The 16,904-nt window shown below is 44.3% G+C and overlaps 2 protein-coding genes across 17 annotated transcripts in view; one reads left to right on the forward strand and one right to left on the reverse strand.

Annotated features, from left to right (window-relative positions):
* LOC308147501 (NACHT, LRR and PYD domains-containing protein 3-like) overlaps positions 1–16,904 on the reverse strand; it is an 835,749-nt gene that overhangs the window by 697,785 nt on the left and 121,060 nt on the right. For 13 of the 16 annotated variants that reach the window (XM_080519688.1, XM_080519687.1, XM_080519690.1 and 10 more), the window contains one exon: positions 11,279–11,461. In XM_080519688.1, the coding sequence (XP_080375814.1) occupies positions 11,279–11,461 (183 nt within the window). Of the gene's footprint in view, positions 1–11,278; positions 11,462–11,723; positions 11,892–12,692; positions 12,867–12,946; positions 14,751–15,121; positions 15,330–15,639; positions 15,719–16,773; positions 16,894–16,904 lie in introns of all 16 variants that reach the window. The other 3 variants (XM_080519679.1, XM_080519681.1, XM_080519686.1) reach the window with 3 other exon arrangements.
* The window catches only part of LOC308147500 (uncharacterized protein), a 1,504,609-nt gene that overhangs the window by 410,553 nt on the left and 1,077,152 nt on the right, over positions 1–16,904 (forward strand).

Consider the following 16,904-nt stretch of genomic DNA (forward strand, 5'->3'; position numbering starts at 1 on the left):
CACTGAGACATCCAACACTGGATCTTTGTTTTCACACTAACTGTGTTTAGTAGAAACCTGCTGGAAGCAGCAGGGACTCACTCCAACATCTACTGACCTGAGAGTCTGTAGGCTGCAGTCTGGACTCTTCTGAAGACCAACCAGCTGCTCCACATCTGGATACTGAAGGTTGTTGAAACGCAGGTCGAGCTCCTTCAGGTGGGAGGGGTTGGACTTCAGAGCTGAGGCCACAGAAGAACAGCTGATCTCTGACAAACTGCAGCCCCTCAACCTGAATAAAGAGAGAAAGAAGTGAGATTAGAGGACAAAGTGTGATGTTGAAGTCATTGAGAGTGAAGAAGGTTCAGACTGGAAGAGTTTAGAAATGTAAAGTTGTTTGGTAAATTTGTACTTTATGTTTATTATTAGTACTTGATATAATGGGAATTAACATTTTGTAAGTTATCGTTGTTTCATGCATGTCTATTATAACCACTGTTCACTGTTTCACACCTGCAAGGGCACGAGTCTTTGTATTATTGAAACTGTACCACTCTGAGACTCTTCAAGGTCTCTGGCCTCTGGGCCGGGGGACATCTGATCTGAGACTCCTGCTTCAACTGTGTGAACAATATAGAAGTGTAACCACACACACACACACACACACACACACACACACACACACACACACACACACACACACACAGGCCTGGAAACCAGTGTTAACCTGCTTTGTCTGTGTATGAAAATGGAACCTCCTACTCTAACTTTGAATAAAACGGGGCAGAGAAATGAAGATGGGGGCAGATCGGTGAACTTCAGCTCCGGAGGTGAATTCATTTCTCTGTCCTTGTACAAGCTGACTTATTGTTTTGACTCTTTATTGCTCTCGATACTGGGGTTGTCTCTCTTCTCTCATTCTTGCAGGTTTTGAACCTAACAATTGGTCCTTCGAGCCGGATCCCAACATAACCCGTTCCCTGGAGGGAGTTCAAACGGACGGCTGTTTACGTGCACGGCAAAGGACCAGGTCCTTTGTGAAAAACTAAGACTTGCAGGTTACCATTACCTAGCAGGCCAGCTGACGTAGGTCCAGAACGTCCTGCCAGAGGCGGGCTTGACGGGATCCGAGGACAACCCAGAGAGAGTAAGTGATTGTGTTGTCTTCGTAAGTTCACAATGAACAGACAAGGCGTGATAACGTGTCGATTAACTTTATAGCAGTCTTCAAAGATCAAACATCTCGTGCTGCATGCATGGCTGTTTACATTCAACTGATGTTACTGCGCATGCCTAACCACTGCTGCATGCTGGGAAGTGTAGTCTTCTAATAACACACAGAACACCACATCTTTCCCCCTATAAAGAAGACATAATACTTACCCCTTACAACAAACCATGCTTAGGTATAATAGAAATTATTTCTGAACTTTGCATTTCCCCTTAAGCATTATAACACTTGTAAACGACCTTTCAATGTAAACTTTTTTTTTGTTTTGTTTTGTTTTGAAAAATAACAAAATGCAAACTCACTAAGCATTAAAACATTACCTTAGATTCACGTAAACAATTTTCACATACATTTTTTTTTTTTTATAACATCTTTCAATGAACTTAAAGGTCCAGGTTGCACCTGTGTTTAGCAACAGTCCATAGTCAGGAGTCTTCAGCAACTCTCAATCAGCCTTTTAGGTGGCTGAGCATGTCTCTTAGGTCTAAACAGTCCTTCAACAGCTGGCGACTGTGAGAGTTTGGAAAGTCTCTCAGCTGCTGGTGACGCAGACACTGCTGTCAGACCACAGTCAGTGTGGTCAGGCTCACTGTTAGTTGGCTCTGCAGATTCAGCTGTGTCCTGCTGAACCGTGTCCTGAACTGCAGTGTCCCTTTTAGTCAGCTGTAATTGAATATCTGTTCGGTTCCTCCTCAGAGACGATCCATTCTCCATCTGAATCCTGAAGGAGCGTGGCGCAACTTCCTCCGTGACTTGTCCCTTTTGTCTCCACGTGCCTGTAGAGATGTCCCTGAGACGCACTGTGTCTCCAGGCTTCAGCATGGGAAGGTGCTTTGCTGTTCGATCATGCAGCTGTTTTTGTTTCACTTTTTGTTCCTCCTTTGCTTGCCTGACTTTGTGTGCACTTTTGGGCGTCAGCAGGTCTTCACTAACTGGCAGGTTTGAGCGAATGCGCCTGCCCATCAGCATTTGGGCTGGTGACAGTCCATTCTGTAAAGGTGCACTCCTGTAGATCAATAAGCTTTTCTGAAAGTCATCTCTGTCCTGTGCTTTTTTCATCATGTTTTTTACTGTTTTCACAGAGCTTTCTGCCAAGCCGTTAGACTTTGGATAGGTTGGACTCGACGTAATGTGCTGGAACCCCCATTCTTTGGCAAAGGCAGCAAACTCACAGCTCGAAAACTGCGGGCCATTGTCTGAAAACAGTTCGCACGGGACACCATGTCTGGCGAAGACAGTCTTGAGGTAGCTGATAACAGCTTTACTCGAGGTTGACTGCAGTGCTCCAACTTCAGGATAGTTAGAGAAGTAGTCGGTGACCACGATGTAACTCTTACCATCATAGTCCAGCAGATCAGTTCCTACCTTATAGTAAGGTCTGTGGGGCACCGGATGAGTCATCAGTGGCTCCGCTTGTTGTTTTGGCCTGTAAGTGCGGCACAGGTCACATGACGCTGTTGTCTGGCTGATGTCTTGGTTGATTCTTGGCCAGAACATCACCTCTCTTGCTCTGCGCTTACATTTGACTTCTCCGAGGTGGCCTTCGTGTATCTTTTGGAGCATTTGTTTGCGCAGTGAGGGTGGAATCACAAATTTGCTCCCCTTCAACACTATGCCATCCACCACTGTGAGCTCTTCTCTGTAGTTCCAGTAGTCACGTATTTTCACGGGGCAGTGTTTTTTGTTTTCGGGCCATCCGTTCTGTACTGTGCATTTCAGTTCTTTCATCGTTTCATCTGCATCAGTCTCTCTCCGTATTTGTTCTGTTCTGTCAGCTGTTACTGGCAGAGATGTCATGATCATGTCCACATATGCCTGTATTTCTGCGCTTTTCTCACTGTCGGCATGTTCCTCCTTGTCCACTGCTCTAGACAAGGTGTCGGCGGTGTACATGTATTTTCCTTGTGTGTATAGCATGTGCACATCATACTTTTGCAGCCGGATCAGCATGCGCTGTATCCGTACTGGACAGTCATTTAGAGGTTTTGACATGATGGACACCAGCGGTTTATGATCAGTTTCTACTTCAAAAGACTGACCATAGACATATTGGTGGAAGCGCTCACATGCATACAAACTCGCTAACAGTTCCTTTTCAATTTGAGCGTACCTGGATTCGGCACTGGTCAGGGCTCTGGATGCATAAGCGACGGGTAGCCACTGCTCGTCGTGTTTCTGCAGTAGCACCGCTCCCAGGCCGTACTGTGATGCATCTGCCGATATCCTGGTGCTCCTCTCTGGGTCGTAGAACTGTAACACAGGCTCACGTGTCAGAGTCTCTTTCAGTTTCAGAAAACACTTCTCCTGCTCATGGGACCAGATCCATTCGTTTTTTTTTTTCAATTAGACTCCTGAGAGGTGCTGACTGTGTTGAAAGCTGTGGGACAAACTTAGCAAGGTAGGTAACCATCCCTAAAAACCGTCTGACTTCATCTTTATTGGTTGGTCTTTCCATGTTGTTGATTGCTGAGGTTTTTCTCGGGTCTGGCTTCACCCCCTCATCACTGACAACGTCTCCCACAAAGGTGAGTGTTTTCACTCCGAACTCACATTTGTCCTTGTTGAGTTTCAGATTTACTTCCCTTGTTTTGTCTAGCACTTGTCTCAGTCTTTCGTCGTGTTCTTGTCGCGTTGACCCCCATACTATGATGTCATCCATCATTGTGTCTACGCCTGGAATGTGTTCAAAGATCATGTGAATAGTCTTGTGGTAGACTTCCGGCGCTGACAAGATACCATACGGCAGGCGAAGAAACCTGTACCTGCCCTCCGGCGTATTGAACGTGCACAGTCGCGAACTTTCCTCGTCCAGTCTCAGTTGCCAAAAACCAGACGACGCGTCTAGTTTACTGAACCATTTAGCTCCAGCAAACTGTGCCATAATTTCTTCTCTGGTTGGTAACTTGAAATGTTCTCTTTTGATTGCTTTGTTTAAGTCCCTTGGATCCAAGCACGTCCTCAGAGCACCTGTTTTCTTTTGCACGACGACCAGCGAGCTGACCCATTCAGTTGGTACATCTATTTTCTTGATGACCTCCAGCTTTTCCATGCGCACCAATTCCTCTTTGAGTTTTTCTCGCAGTGCGAACGGGATCTTCCTGCAGGGATGAACAACAGGAGGCACACTTTTATCCACGTGTATTTTATGTATTCCAGGTAGACATCCAAGTCCTTCGAAACAGTCTTTATACTCCTCCATGAGTGAGTCTTGATCATTTGCAGATTCTGGTGATGTCACAACAAACACTCTTTTTACCAGATCAAGCTTGGCACATGCACTGAGTCCCAGGATTGGTTGTACTCTCATGTCCACGATCAGTAGCTGTGCTTTTATCTGCCGACTTTTGTGTTTGAAGGTTGCAATGCATCCACCTTTAACAGGGACACGTTCTCCTGTGTATCCTGTCACTTTTGTTTTCACTGGATAGATTTTGCTCTTTACAGTGAGTGTTTTGTAGTCCTCTAGAGATAGCAGATTTACGTGGGCACCTGTATCTAACTTGAATGGTATTATACTCTCATTTACCTCTATTGGCAGAATCCATTCTTCCTTTTCGATTGTACAGGCCTGCACCACATCCACAATGAACTCGTCATCCTCTTCTTCCTCATCAACTGTGTGAACTTTCTGTTTTGTAGCTGCCTTGCAACATTTAGCATAATGATTGCTTTTTCCACAGTTGTTACAGGATTTTCCAAATGCAGGACATGACTTAGGCTTGTGGCTGCCTCCACATTTACCACACTTGAACTCTGCAGATTTCACTTTTTGGTCTTTTTGTTTGGTAAATGTTTTCTTTTTCCATTGTTCTTTATGTATTGCATGAACTGTAGTTTCACCTCTCCGTAGCTCTTTTGCTTGTGCTCGGGTGGTTTCTGCTGCTCTGCACACACTAACACACTTGTCCAGTGTGAGTCCTGTCTCTCTGAGCAGTCTTTCTCTGAGACCATTATCCACTGTGCCACAAACTATCCTGTCTCTCACTAATGAGTCTCTCAATGTGTCAAATTCACATGTTTTACTCAGCGTGTGGAGCTCTGCTAGGTACTGATCAAAAGGTACTCCTTGCTTTTGGTCATGGGTGAAAAACTTGTACCTCTCAAAGGTCACATTCTGACTAGGCACGAAGTAGTTCTCAAACTTTGTCATTAGCTCTGCCAATGTCAGATTAGCTTCATCCAGCTGAAAGCTATTGTATATATCCAAAGCATCTTCTCCAATAACATGCAAAAAGATATGAGCTTTCTGTTTTTCATCATCACCCCCTGCTCCACTAGCTGCTAGATATATATTAAATCGCTGCTTGAAGCGTTTCCAGTTATCAGCAAGACTACCAGTCAGTTGCATTGAAGTGGGTGGACTTAGCTTCTCCATGAGCGTACGTCGGGGTGAGACAACTTCCACAGCTCTCTGTTGTTGCTGGTTGTGTCCCGATCCGAGCCCGAGATCCTCTTCTTCTTGTTCGATCTCCTCTTCTTCCCCGTTTTCACTTCCACTGCTGCTCGTAACAACGCTCGTAGCCATGACATGCCGTAGCAAACTCCGCTGGCATGCTGCTTTGTTAGCACGTTTCACTCACGCGACCGGACTTTCCTTTTTTCTTTTCCGTCGCTCTCCCGTGGCAAAACTTCCTTCTGTATCTGCTCACGGCCACTTCTGACACCATGTGTTGTCTTCGTAAGTTCACAATGAACAGACAAGGCGTGATAACGTGTCGATTAACTTTATAGCAGTCTTCAAAGATCAAACATCTCGTGCTGCATGCATGGCTGTTTACATTCAACTGATGTTACTGCGCATGCCTAACCACTGCTGCATGCTGGGAAGTGTAGTCTTCTAATAACACACAGAACACCACAGTGATGACTAGACTGACGACAAGAGTGAATGAATATTGATCCTAATATTCACTGGATATTTAGTGAAGCTGGTGTAGTGAAGGTACAGAAAATTAAACGACTGGAGATAAAATTAAATTATAATCGGAGGAACAGGTACTCGATTAACCCAATCATTTTAGGCAAGACCTAATATCCAGAAGAAATAGTTGTCCGCGAGTAAGCGCCCACGAAATAATTGTCCACGAAGCGCCCACGAAATAATTGTCCGCGGGTAAGCGCTATAGAAATAGAAACAAAGAGTACTCGAGTGACTGTGACTGACCAAAGGACTGTGTATGAAGAGAAATTATTTTCGAAACCCAGACGATCAGTAAAGTTAACGGTGACGACTGAGATCTATCTGGGGAGTAAAAGTAATCTCTTATTGCTGACTCATCAGGTGAAATTATGGGAGAATCTAAAACTGCTCTTACTCCTGTGATAGAACACCTAGTGGAAGACCGGAGTGAACAACAGGTTTGCTCTAGAAGCTCGTCTTTCAAGGAGGAAGTAGCAGGTCCATGAGACCTTTTCTCTCCATGAGATCGCACTTGCAAAAGAAATAAAAAATGGGAAGCTGTTGTACAAAAACTAATGAGAGTAATGAAGTTGGTGACGCAAAATTTATGAGTAAAAGTCACCCTAGCTTGACTCAATATCTAAAATAGTAAAGCAAAAGAAATTTAGAGTGTGGAAAATGAGTTATACAACTTAAAGTTCTTCTACAGACCTTCTACAGAGATCCAGAAATTAAATGGTTTATAAAATCAACAATAGATTATTGACTTCTAAACTAAACAAACGTGATGACTTAAACTAGACTAAACATTTAGATGAAGCTTGGAAAGAGTCAGCTTACAAAAAACAAAAAAACAAAACCTTAAACAAGAAATTAAAACATAAGAAACTAATAAAATTATTCTCAATTGTTTAAGATAATAGATTGTTACCTTTGCATAAACAAAATAATGATTATCAGGCATAATCTGGCTAGTTGATGATGTGCTGCTATAACGGGACATGGAAGATCTCATGTCTCAACAGGAGGGAAGACACACATCAGAAACGGATTTCTAATCACTTGAAAACATTTACCCAAAACATAAATGATTTTATAACCTTGATGCTGATTTAAAACATGGAGATATGGAACGGCCTGGAACGTTCCATATCTCCATGTTTTAAATCAGCACGGATTCTACTCAACTAAACTTGATAGTGAATCACATGCACTGTGTGTGTGTACAAGAGGTGGGAGGAGCCTCGGTGGAGCACTGCAGGCTTCACTGGTGCTGTTTCACCCACTAACGTTGAAAGTACTGCACACAGTGTCTGTGATATTACTTCAAAACAAACTATCTTATCATGCGAGACATGACAGTTTGACTGTCTACCAAAAACGTACATCCTTGACCAGATTTAAAAGGTGCGTCTAACAAAATCAGATTTAACAATATTTATAGATCATATAAAAAGAACACAGATGGTTCAAATGTCAAAAAGCAATGTATTTGCAGATTAACCAGCCAAAGAAGTGGTAAAATTAAACCAGGAGCGAGATATTTATCTTCAGAATACAGGAGTAGATGAAGAAGTTTTAAATATAGATATGCAAAACCCGGTTCCAAAACAGAAAAACAATATTGGAATAGAAAAATAGAATAAAAAATGAATAAATAAATAAATAAATAAATTTAAAAAATGTAGCACAGCAGAAAGAGAGTATCTATTTCTGCCCAGAAGGAAAACCTACTCCCAAAATCACTATATAAATAAGCAGCAATAATGAGCCATGGGCTTCGCCAGGCCTCAACAGGAGGGATGGTACACTAATAAATAACAAATAACAATAAACCATCAGATGCAATTTAAACAGACCACCACCAAGGCAATACTTTCAAACTCCAAATTTAGTGATTTAGCTGAACTTTCTACAGAAAGAAAAGTGTGGGAACAAAGTTAATCAACCAATAAATAAATCAACTAGGAAAGAAGACAATAACTAGTCTTACGGTTTTTTTACCTGTTAAAAGTCAAACTAATGCGACGGGCAAAGCCGTTCCCTTTGAATTCAAATGATGATAATTAAATCTACTGATGCATCCTCGGACTGTCTCCTCAGCCTCTCATCCTGTTGACCATCGTCCTCCAGTCCCTCATCAGACTCAGACTGTCTCCTCAGCCTCTCATCCTGTTGACCATCGTCCTCCAGTCCCTCAACAGACTCAGACTGTCTCCTCAGCCTCTCATCCTGTTGACCATCGTCCTCCAGTCCCTCATCAGACTCAGACTGTCTCCTCAGCCTCTCATCCTGTTGACCATCGTCCTCCAGTCCCTCATCAGACTCAGACTGTCTCCTCAGCCTCTCATCCTGTTGACCATCGTCCTCCAGTCCCTCATCAGACTCAGACTGTCTCCTCAGCCTCTCATCCTGTTGACCATCGTCCTCCAGTCCCTCATCAGACTCAGACTGTCTCCTCAGCCTCTCATCCTGTTGACCATCGTCCTCCAGTCCCTCATCAGACTCACACGTTGTTTGTGGTACAAAGAGAACACCACCTGCCTGATAAGAAGTTCAGGACAGACCGTGGGTTCTCTGCAGACATTGTTGTGAGACATCAGAAATACCACAAGACGAGGAGCATGAGGTGGAAACATGACCTTCTCATGAGATGATGTTTTGTCCAGGACAGTTCTCATGAGAGACGCTGACAGAGGAGAACAGGAGGAGCACAGTGATCCAACTAGAGATGCTCTTAAGTGTTATATAATGATATAAAATAGAAGATAAATGGAAAATACTTTAAATTAAAAGTAATGTTGAATTAAAGGTAAAAGATTATTTAATGTTTTCTATTTCGGGGGAATGGCAATACATAGATAATGTTTTCTATTTCTTTTATAAAAGGGGGAATGGCAATAATTATATATAAAAGCAATAAAAAACATGATGAGAGTTAAAAGATAATCTTCAAAAAGACATTTGATAATAAGGAGCACATAGAATAAATTCTAATAACAGTAATGAAGTTTAAAGTCAAAAGTCCAAACAGCTGAAGGACCAGGAGGAGAAGAGTCTCATCAACATGCTGATCACTAACATGCTGCAGAGCTCAGTCCACCTCTGTCCTCCAACATCTGGACCAGGACACACACACACACACACACACACACACACACACACACACACACACACACACACACACACACACACACACACACACACACACACACACACACACACACACACACAGTGTTGTGATTGGTCAGACTGAAGCCAAAAGGGGGCGGGGTTAATGCTGTGCACCTGCAGACCACAGAGAGGAGAGTCGGAGGCGTAAAGGTGAAAAAAGAGAGCAGTTCTATTGGAGATGGATTTTATTGCCCCTGGAAGTCAGAGCAAGTGGCAGAAGAGCTGCTTTGGACTTTTGATGAGTTTCACTGGAAGATTGATGAATTAGTGGACAAAAGGACGTCTGAAGTCTCTGGCAGCACGACTGTAAGTCCTGTGAATTTAAGTGACTGTTATTCCACAGTAGAAAAAAGGCTTCAGAGGTTTTTATAAAGGTCAAAGGTTGAAGGTATTGACTGGATGGTTTTTCATTATTTAGGTGTTTGTTGGGTTGTTTAGTTTGATATAAATTCATTCTAAAATAGTTGTTTAACTCCACAGTTCATTTACAAAAAGCCTTTAATTCATAGTGTGTGATTTACTGTAAATAAATATTTGTTTGCTTTTTAAAGGTCCTTTAAGTAACTGTGTGAATATTTCTCATGGTCTTATAATAAGAAGGGTCATTTGAGTGTCGCCCCCTACTGGTAAACCTTGGTGGTAACTAGCTGCTCACCAACCCGACCCCCCCAGCCTTTAAGTCACAGCTCCTCTAATTCAATTCAGACAATAATACTTTAGAGAGCTGGGCTGCTACATGAGCTGAAATGAGCAGCTGATCATATTCAGAAGAGACTGATCACACTGATCCTTGTTGTTCATTTCTTCTTCTGAAGAAGGTTGGAGCCCCGAGGAAGTGAAAGAAGAAGGAGCTTATTATTGTCACTGATGTGATCTTTGTTCTTCTGGAGAGCTGAATTGATGTGACAGCAAACAGAAGCAGTGTCCAGTGGGAGGACAAGTCAACAGCCAAGCTTACTGGACATCAAGACAACAAGTCCAGTTTGTGTAAAGGAGGACAAAATGCTGCAGCAATTTAAAGTGTATTTAAAAGATGTTAATAGGACTAAATTACAGTTCAGGGTGAAAACAATGAATTAAATAAGTCCACTGTGATTAAAACTAGACACTCCTATAGATATATTTGATCTTCCTGTGTCTCACATAGAGTCTAAAAGGTTCAAACAGAGTTGGACTTTCCAGGCAGCAGCAATAGTGTGTTACTCTAAAAGGCCAGCAGGGGGCGCATATTGATTGAAGGCAGTGGAGCCCCCAGGCGGAGTCCTGTACGTACTGCACCTACAGTTTATTTGAAGGTGTGAACATTTATTTTGAAGGGGTGTTTTCTTTTGTCTCTTCCTGGTGAGCCGTCAGCAGAATGTGTTGCTGGGCTGTTTTCCTCTGTGTTTCTGTACACACCCCCGGGGCTCGCCAACCACCATCTTCTCTGTGCACAGAACGGAAAATCCCCCCCCGGCGCTCACAACGCAGACGCTGGGGGGAGGGGGGGTCTGTGTGGACTATGGTATTGAATCCTGGCGGCGCCACTGATTGGAGGAGCCTCAAAGCTGCACAAAGGCAGCTGCATATTAAATCCTGCAGCCGAGACAAACGCCAGCTCAACCTGTCTGCCTCTTTGTTTCCTGCTACAGGATTTAATGTCACCCTCCATGACACACACTGGGTCAGGGGGGCAACAATGGCAGAGTGAGTGAGAGTTTGGAGCTCCAGCTGGGAGATCAGTGACTCTTCATCCAGGAGAGATCAGCCTGCTTTGAAAGCTGAAGGTGAACATGGAGCCTGTCAGAGCTGGACAGTGAATTGTCCAGTGCAGCACCTTGTTCTTCTACCAAGCTTTGAAATGTGGAGCTCCACACGGCTCTGCCACAGTCACAGGACTAAAGTCTCAGTTTCTCATGGAGATCCTCAGTGTGGATCATCTCATATCAGCCTGATGTCTGACCTTTAGTGGAACACAACTTTCACTGCACACAAACTCAAACATGGAGTCTGACCTCAGAGTCTCCAGACGACAGAGTGGACTCTCCAGAAAACCACACAGCTGCTCAACTCCTGAATCCTGCAGCTGGTTCACACTCAGGTCCAGATGTTTCAGATGTTTCAGGAGGGAGGGGTTGGACTTCAGAGCTGAGGCCACAGAAGAACAGCTGATCTCTGACAAACTGCAGTTAAACAACCTGAATAAAGAGAGAAATAAGTGAGATTAGAGGACAAAGTGTGATGTTGAAGTCATTGAGAGTGAAGAAGGTTCAGACTGGAAGAGTTTAGAAATGCAAAGTCCAAACAGCTGAAGGACCAGGAGGAGAAGAGTCTCATCAACATGCTGATCACTAACATGCTGCAGAGCTCAGTCCACCTCTGTCCTCCAACATCTGGATCCTCCTCAACTCCTCTCAGTGGTTTGACTTAACAGATTCTCCCTCCAGACAGTGAACTGACCTCAGAGTCTCCAGGTTACAGTTTGGACTCTCCAGTCCAGAACACAGAACCTTCACTGATGAATCCTTCAGGTGGTTGAGACTCAGGTCCAGATGTTTGAGATGGGAGGAGTCAGACTTCAGAGCCGAGGAGATCACTTCACAATCAGAGAGTTGACATGCAGAAAGACTGTAATGAGACACAGAGAGGACAGACCAAGTCACTCTAACGGTGCGTTCAGGTGACACAAAAGAATTGGAACCAAGAAATGTCAACAATAAATTATATCATTGCAACAATAACAACTGCAGAGGTGTTGAATTATTTTTGTATTTTTTTTCTTTTTCAATCAATCAATAAAAGACTTTGTTTGTCCCCAATGGGGATAATTAAAAGGTCAAATAGTGCAAATATATAAATAGATAAATAGATCAACAACAGACTACAACTCCATCACCGGGAAATAAATATCAGTAATAGTAAAAATGAGATAATAAAAGTGAGTCAGATATAAATAGAACAGAGAATGAAGGTCAAAGGTTAAATATGTATCAGCAGGAGGCCAGGCAGTGATCAGAACTGAGTTTTTAGAAAAAACAGTTGTCCTCTTTGTTTTGAGACGTGGGGGAAAGTAACTAAAAAGTTACTTGTAATCTAACTGAGTTACTATTAGAAACAATCACTTAAAGGTAATCAGTAAAGTAACTAAATTACTTTTTAAAGGAGTGGTGTGGCAGTCGTGTCGTGTCAGAGTCTGAGGCAGAACTCTGTGACATGGAGCGTCACAAACACAGTGAGTGGAGGAAGTAAAGCTGCTGCTCTACACCTGAATTTACCCTGGAAACTTGACTTTGTTGTTTTACTTCCTGATTAATAGAGGATAAACTATCTAGAGGCTGCAGTGTTCTACTGACATGTTCTACTGATGTTCTAGAGATGTGAGCAGGAGAACAGAGAGTGGTGGATATTAATGATCAATGATGTCAGAACCTGAGAGACTCCAGTTTACAGTGAGGACTCTCCAGGCCAGCACACAGCTGCTTCACTCCTGAATCCTGCAGGTTGTTGTGACTCAGGTCCAGATGTGTCAGACTGGAGGACTGAGAGCTCAGGACTGAGGACAGAGCTCCACAGCTTCTCTCTGACAGACCACAGCCGCTCAATCTGAAGAAGAACCAACAATGAAAACCAGTTCAATGTTTGTCATGGACTCAGTTCTACATCTTTGTTCCTGAACCACGTACACAGCTTTGTTGGAGGCTTTGACCACTGGCAGCAGCTTCAGAAGAGCCTCCTCTGAAGCAGAGTATTTCCTCAGGTCAAACTCCTTCAGATCTTTTTCTGATGACAGTAAGATGAAGACCAGAGCTGACCACTGAGCAGGAGACAGTCCATCAGTGGAGAAACGTCCTGATCTCAGGGACTGTTGGATCTCCTCCACCAGAGAACCATCGTTCAGTTCATTCAGACAGTGGAACAGATTGATGCTTCTCTCTGTAGACACACTCTCACTCAGCTTCTCCTTGATGTACTGGACTGTTTCCTGATTGGTCTGTAAGCTACTTCCTGTCTGTGTCATCAGACCTCGGAGGAGACTCTGATTGGTCTGCAGTGAAAGACCCAGGAGGAAGCGGAGGAACAAGTCCAGGTGTCCATTTGGACTCTTCAAGGCCTCGTCCACTGCTCTCTGATGGAGATGATGGAGATTAACTTCCTCCTTCAACACTTTTGACCACCGGGAGGTTTGTTGTTTCTTCACCAGGAGGTTGATTCCAGACTTGATGAAGGTCTGATGGACATGAAGAGCAGCCAGAAACTCCTGAAGGCTCAGATGGATGAAGCAGAAGACCTTGTCCTGGTACAGGCCTTGCTCCTCTCTAAAGACCTGTGTGAACATTCCTGAGTACACTGAGGCTGCTCTGAGATCGATGCCACACTCTGTCAGGTCGGGTTCATAGAAGATCAGGTTTCCTTTCTGCAGCTCCTCAAAAGCCAGTTTTCCCAGAGACTCCATCATCTCCCTGCTCTCTGGACTCCAGTGTGGATCTGTGGCAGCTCCTCCATCATACTTGACCTTCTTGACTTTGGCCTGGACCACCAGGTGGTGGATGTACATCTGAGTCATGGTCTTGGGCAGCTCTCCTCCCTCTCTGCTCTTCAACACCTCCTCCAGAACTGTAGCAGTGATCCAGCAGAAGACTGGGATGTGGCACATGATGTGGAGGCTTCGTGAGGTCTTGATGTGGGAGATGATCCTGCTGGCCTGCTGCTCCTCTCTGAACCTCCTCCTGAAGTACTCCTCCTTCTGTGGCTCAGTGAACCCTCGGACCTCCGTCACCATGCCGACACAGTCAGGAGGGATGTGATTGGCTGCTGCAGGTCGTGTGGTGATCCAGAGGCGAGCAGAGGGAAGCAGTTTCCCCCTGATGAGGTTTGTCAGCAGCACATCCACTGAGGTGGACTCTGTCACATCAGTCAGGATCTCAGTGTGCTGGAAGTCCAGAGGGAGGCGACACTCATCCAGACCGTCAAAGATGAAGACCACCTGGAGGTCTTCAAAGCTGCAGAGTCCTGCTTCTTTGGTTTGAGTGAAGAAGTGATGAACAAGTCCCACCAAGCTGAACTTCCTGTCCTTCAGCACATTCAGCTCTCTGAAGGTGAATGGGAATGTGAAGTGGACGTCCTGGTTGCTTTGGTCTTCAGCCCAGTCCACAGTGAACTTGTGTGTCAGGACTGTTTTCCCAATGCCAGCCACTCCCTTTGTCAGCACTGTTCTGATTGGTGGACATCTTCCAGGTGAGGCTTTAAAGAGGTCTCCTGGTCTGATGCTGGTTTCTGCTCTGTCTGCTCTCCTGGATGCTGCTTCAATCTGTCTGACCTCATGTTCCTCATTGACCTCTGCAGTCCCTCCCTCTGTGATGTGGAGCTCTGTGTAGATCTGCTTCAGGAGGGTGGACTCTCCTGCTTTAGAGACCCCCTCAAACACAACCTGGAACCTCTTCTTCAGGGCACATTTCACCTTCTGTTGGCAGACTCCAGTAGCAGTTCCTGAAAAGAAGAAACCATGAATGAGTTGAGTGTGTTTGACATTGAATGTGAAGATGACAGTGTGTTAGTGGAGATGTTTCTCCTCCATCAGCTCCATCAGCTCCTCAGTGGAGACCAAACAGCCTCTGGTCTGATGCACATGTTTGCATCACATGAACAGCAGAGTTCAGGAACTCTCTTTGTGTCTCCTCGTCTCTGCTTTTGGACTCTGCTGCTTGTTTTGGACTTCCTGCCTGTTTCACACTTTCTGTGTCTGACCTGGAAATGACCTCTGTTCTCTGGACGGACTCTGTTTCTGACTGCTTTCTGCTCCAGCTGAGAACATTTCAGGTTTCATCTCCATCCTGTGAAATGAGATCAAATCCTCTTACTGCTCCTCAGACGCTGAGCCAGCTCCTCCTGCTTCATCCTCCTTAGGAAGTCCAGTGTGATCCTCAGAAATGACTCTCTGCTGCTCCTCTGCTCTTCATCCTCATCCTCCCTCTCACTCCCTGAGCATGCTGGGTAATCTGGACTCAGGAGCTTCTGCATCTTCTTCAGCTCCTTCTTCATGAAAGTCACCATGTTGTCCTCCAGCAGCTGGAACAGAGAAACATGTGGAGTTGACTTTGAGCTGAAACTGAAGCCAGATTGAGATGTGAGTGTAAATCCAGTGCAGAGAGCAGGATGGACAACATGTGAAGCCAAATCACACTTCATGTGGGATCCAGCAGAAACAGCTTCAAGCATCAGTGAAGACTGGAAGCTGGATGAAGGTTGGACTGTTTCACTTTGGACCTGAATGGATCTAATAAGCTGAGTGTCTGTTTCATGTTTCAGCTGGAAGTCACAACAGCTTCTTCTGTCTCATGATGTGACAGTAAAGTGTTGAATGGACACTTGTTCTCACCATAAATATGGAGTCCAGATGTGTTTGCTGCTGAGGGGCGGAGCCACCATGGAGAACCTGGGAGCTCTGCTGGCTCACGCTGCAGGAACATGTTGACATGTTAGTTAAAGCTGCTGTGTGGTGTGATGATGAATCCTGACACAAACACTGATTCTCAGCCCTCATCAGCACTTCCTGCTGCACATTTAAAGTTCCTCTACCTGAAAACATCTTTAAACTCTACTTCTCATAAAACATCCCTTCTGCAGAGAGAATCAACCAAAAAACACCAAAACAAGACCATCAACACTCATTTGCACTCTTTTCCAACCTGCAGTTTTCCAAATCGATCACACCAACGTTGATGTTTACAAACAAACCAGCATTTGTGTCCATGAAACTGAGTTTATGTTTCCTAACTGATGTCATCTTGGGAAATCTGCCTCATGGGTTTCTGGGATATCAAAGATGATGTCGCAGAAGCTCCAGCAAAATGATCAACATTGGACTGATTCAGCCCAAAATAAAAGGACAGACTTTCTCAGAGAAAGAAGATTCAAGCCAGGAGAAAATTCTTAAATGTTGTGAAACTGATGGTTAATCAGCAAGCGGTCGACAAACTGGTAAGTTCCTTGAAGTGTCTATGCTGGAATGATGTGTTTGTGTGAGTGTCATGATGAATTATATCCAGAAATGTATGAACAACATATGTGAGACGAACATCAACAACTGAAACTGGATATTTTTCCATGTGGATTCTGGTCGAGGAACTTTAAAGTTGAAAGTCATTCAGTTGAAGTCTTTGACATCCACCCATCCCCCTCTCCTTTGATGTTCCTCAGGGCTCTGTACTTGGTCCCACCTTCTTCATTGTCCATCTCCTCCACTTCTCTATTTCTCATAAATACATCATGAAGTTTCTTTGCTATGCAGACGACACTCAGCTCTACGTCTCCACCAAACCAACTCCACCCTCCACCCTCCTCCATCAGTGACGATCTACAGGACATCAAATCCTGGAGTGTAAGATCACACTTTGCTGCTGAGTTTGCACTTTGTACTCTTGTACTAAAATACTGGAAGTGAATGTTAGAGTGAGCACAACTTCTCTCACTCTGGTTTTGAGGAAATGAAAGGAAACAAAGAGTTTCTTACTTTGTGTCTGAAGGTCCAGGTTCACCTCTGAAGTTTAGTGGACTAGCTTTGGACCAGTCACTCTTCATAGACAACCTGCTGGATACTGAAGACCCTGCTGTGTGTCTGAGCTTCTGACCTCTACACACACA

This window comes from Blennius ocellaris, assembly GCF_963422515.1.
Source record: "Blennius ocellaris genome assembly, chromosome: 24".
Lineage (NCBI taxonomy): Eukaryota > Metazoa > Chordata > Actinopteri > Blenniiformes > Blenniidae > Blennius > Blennius ocellaris.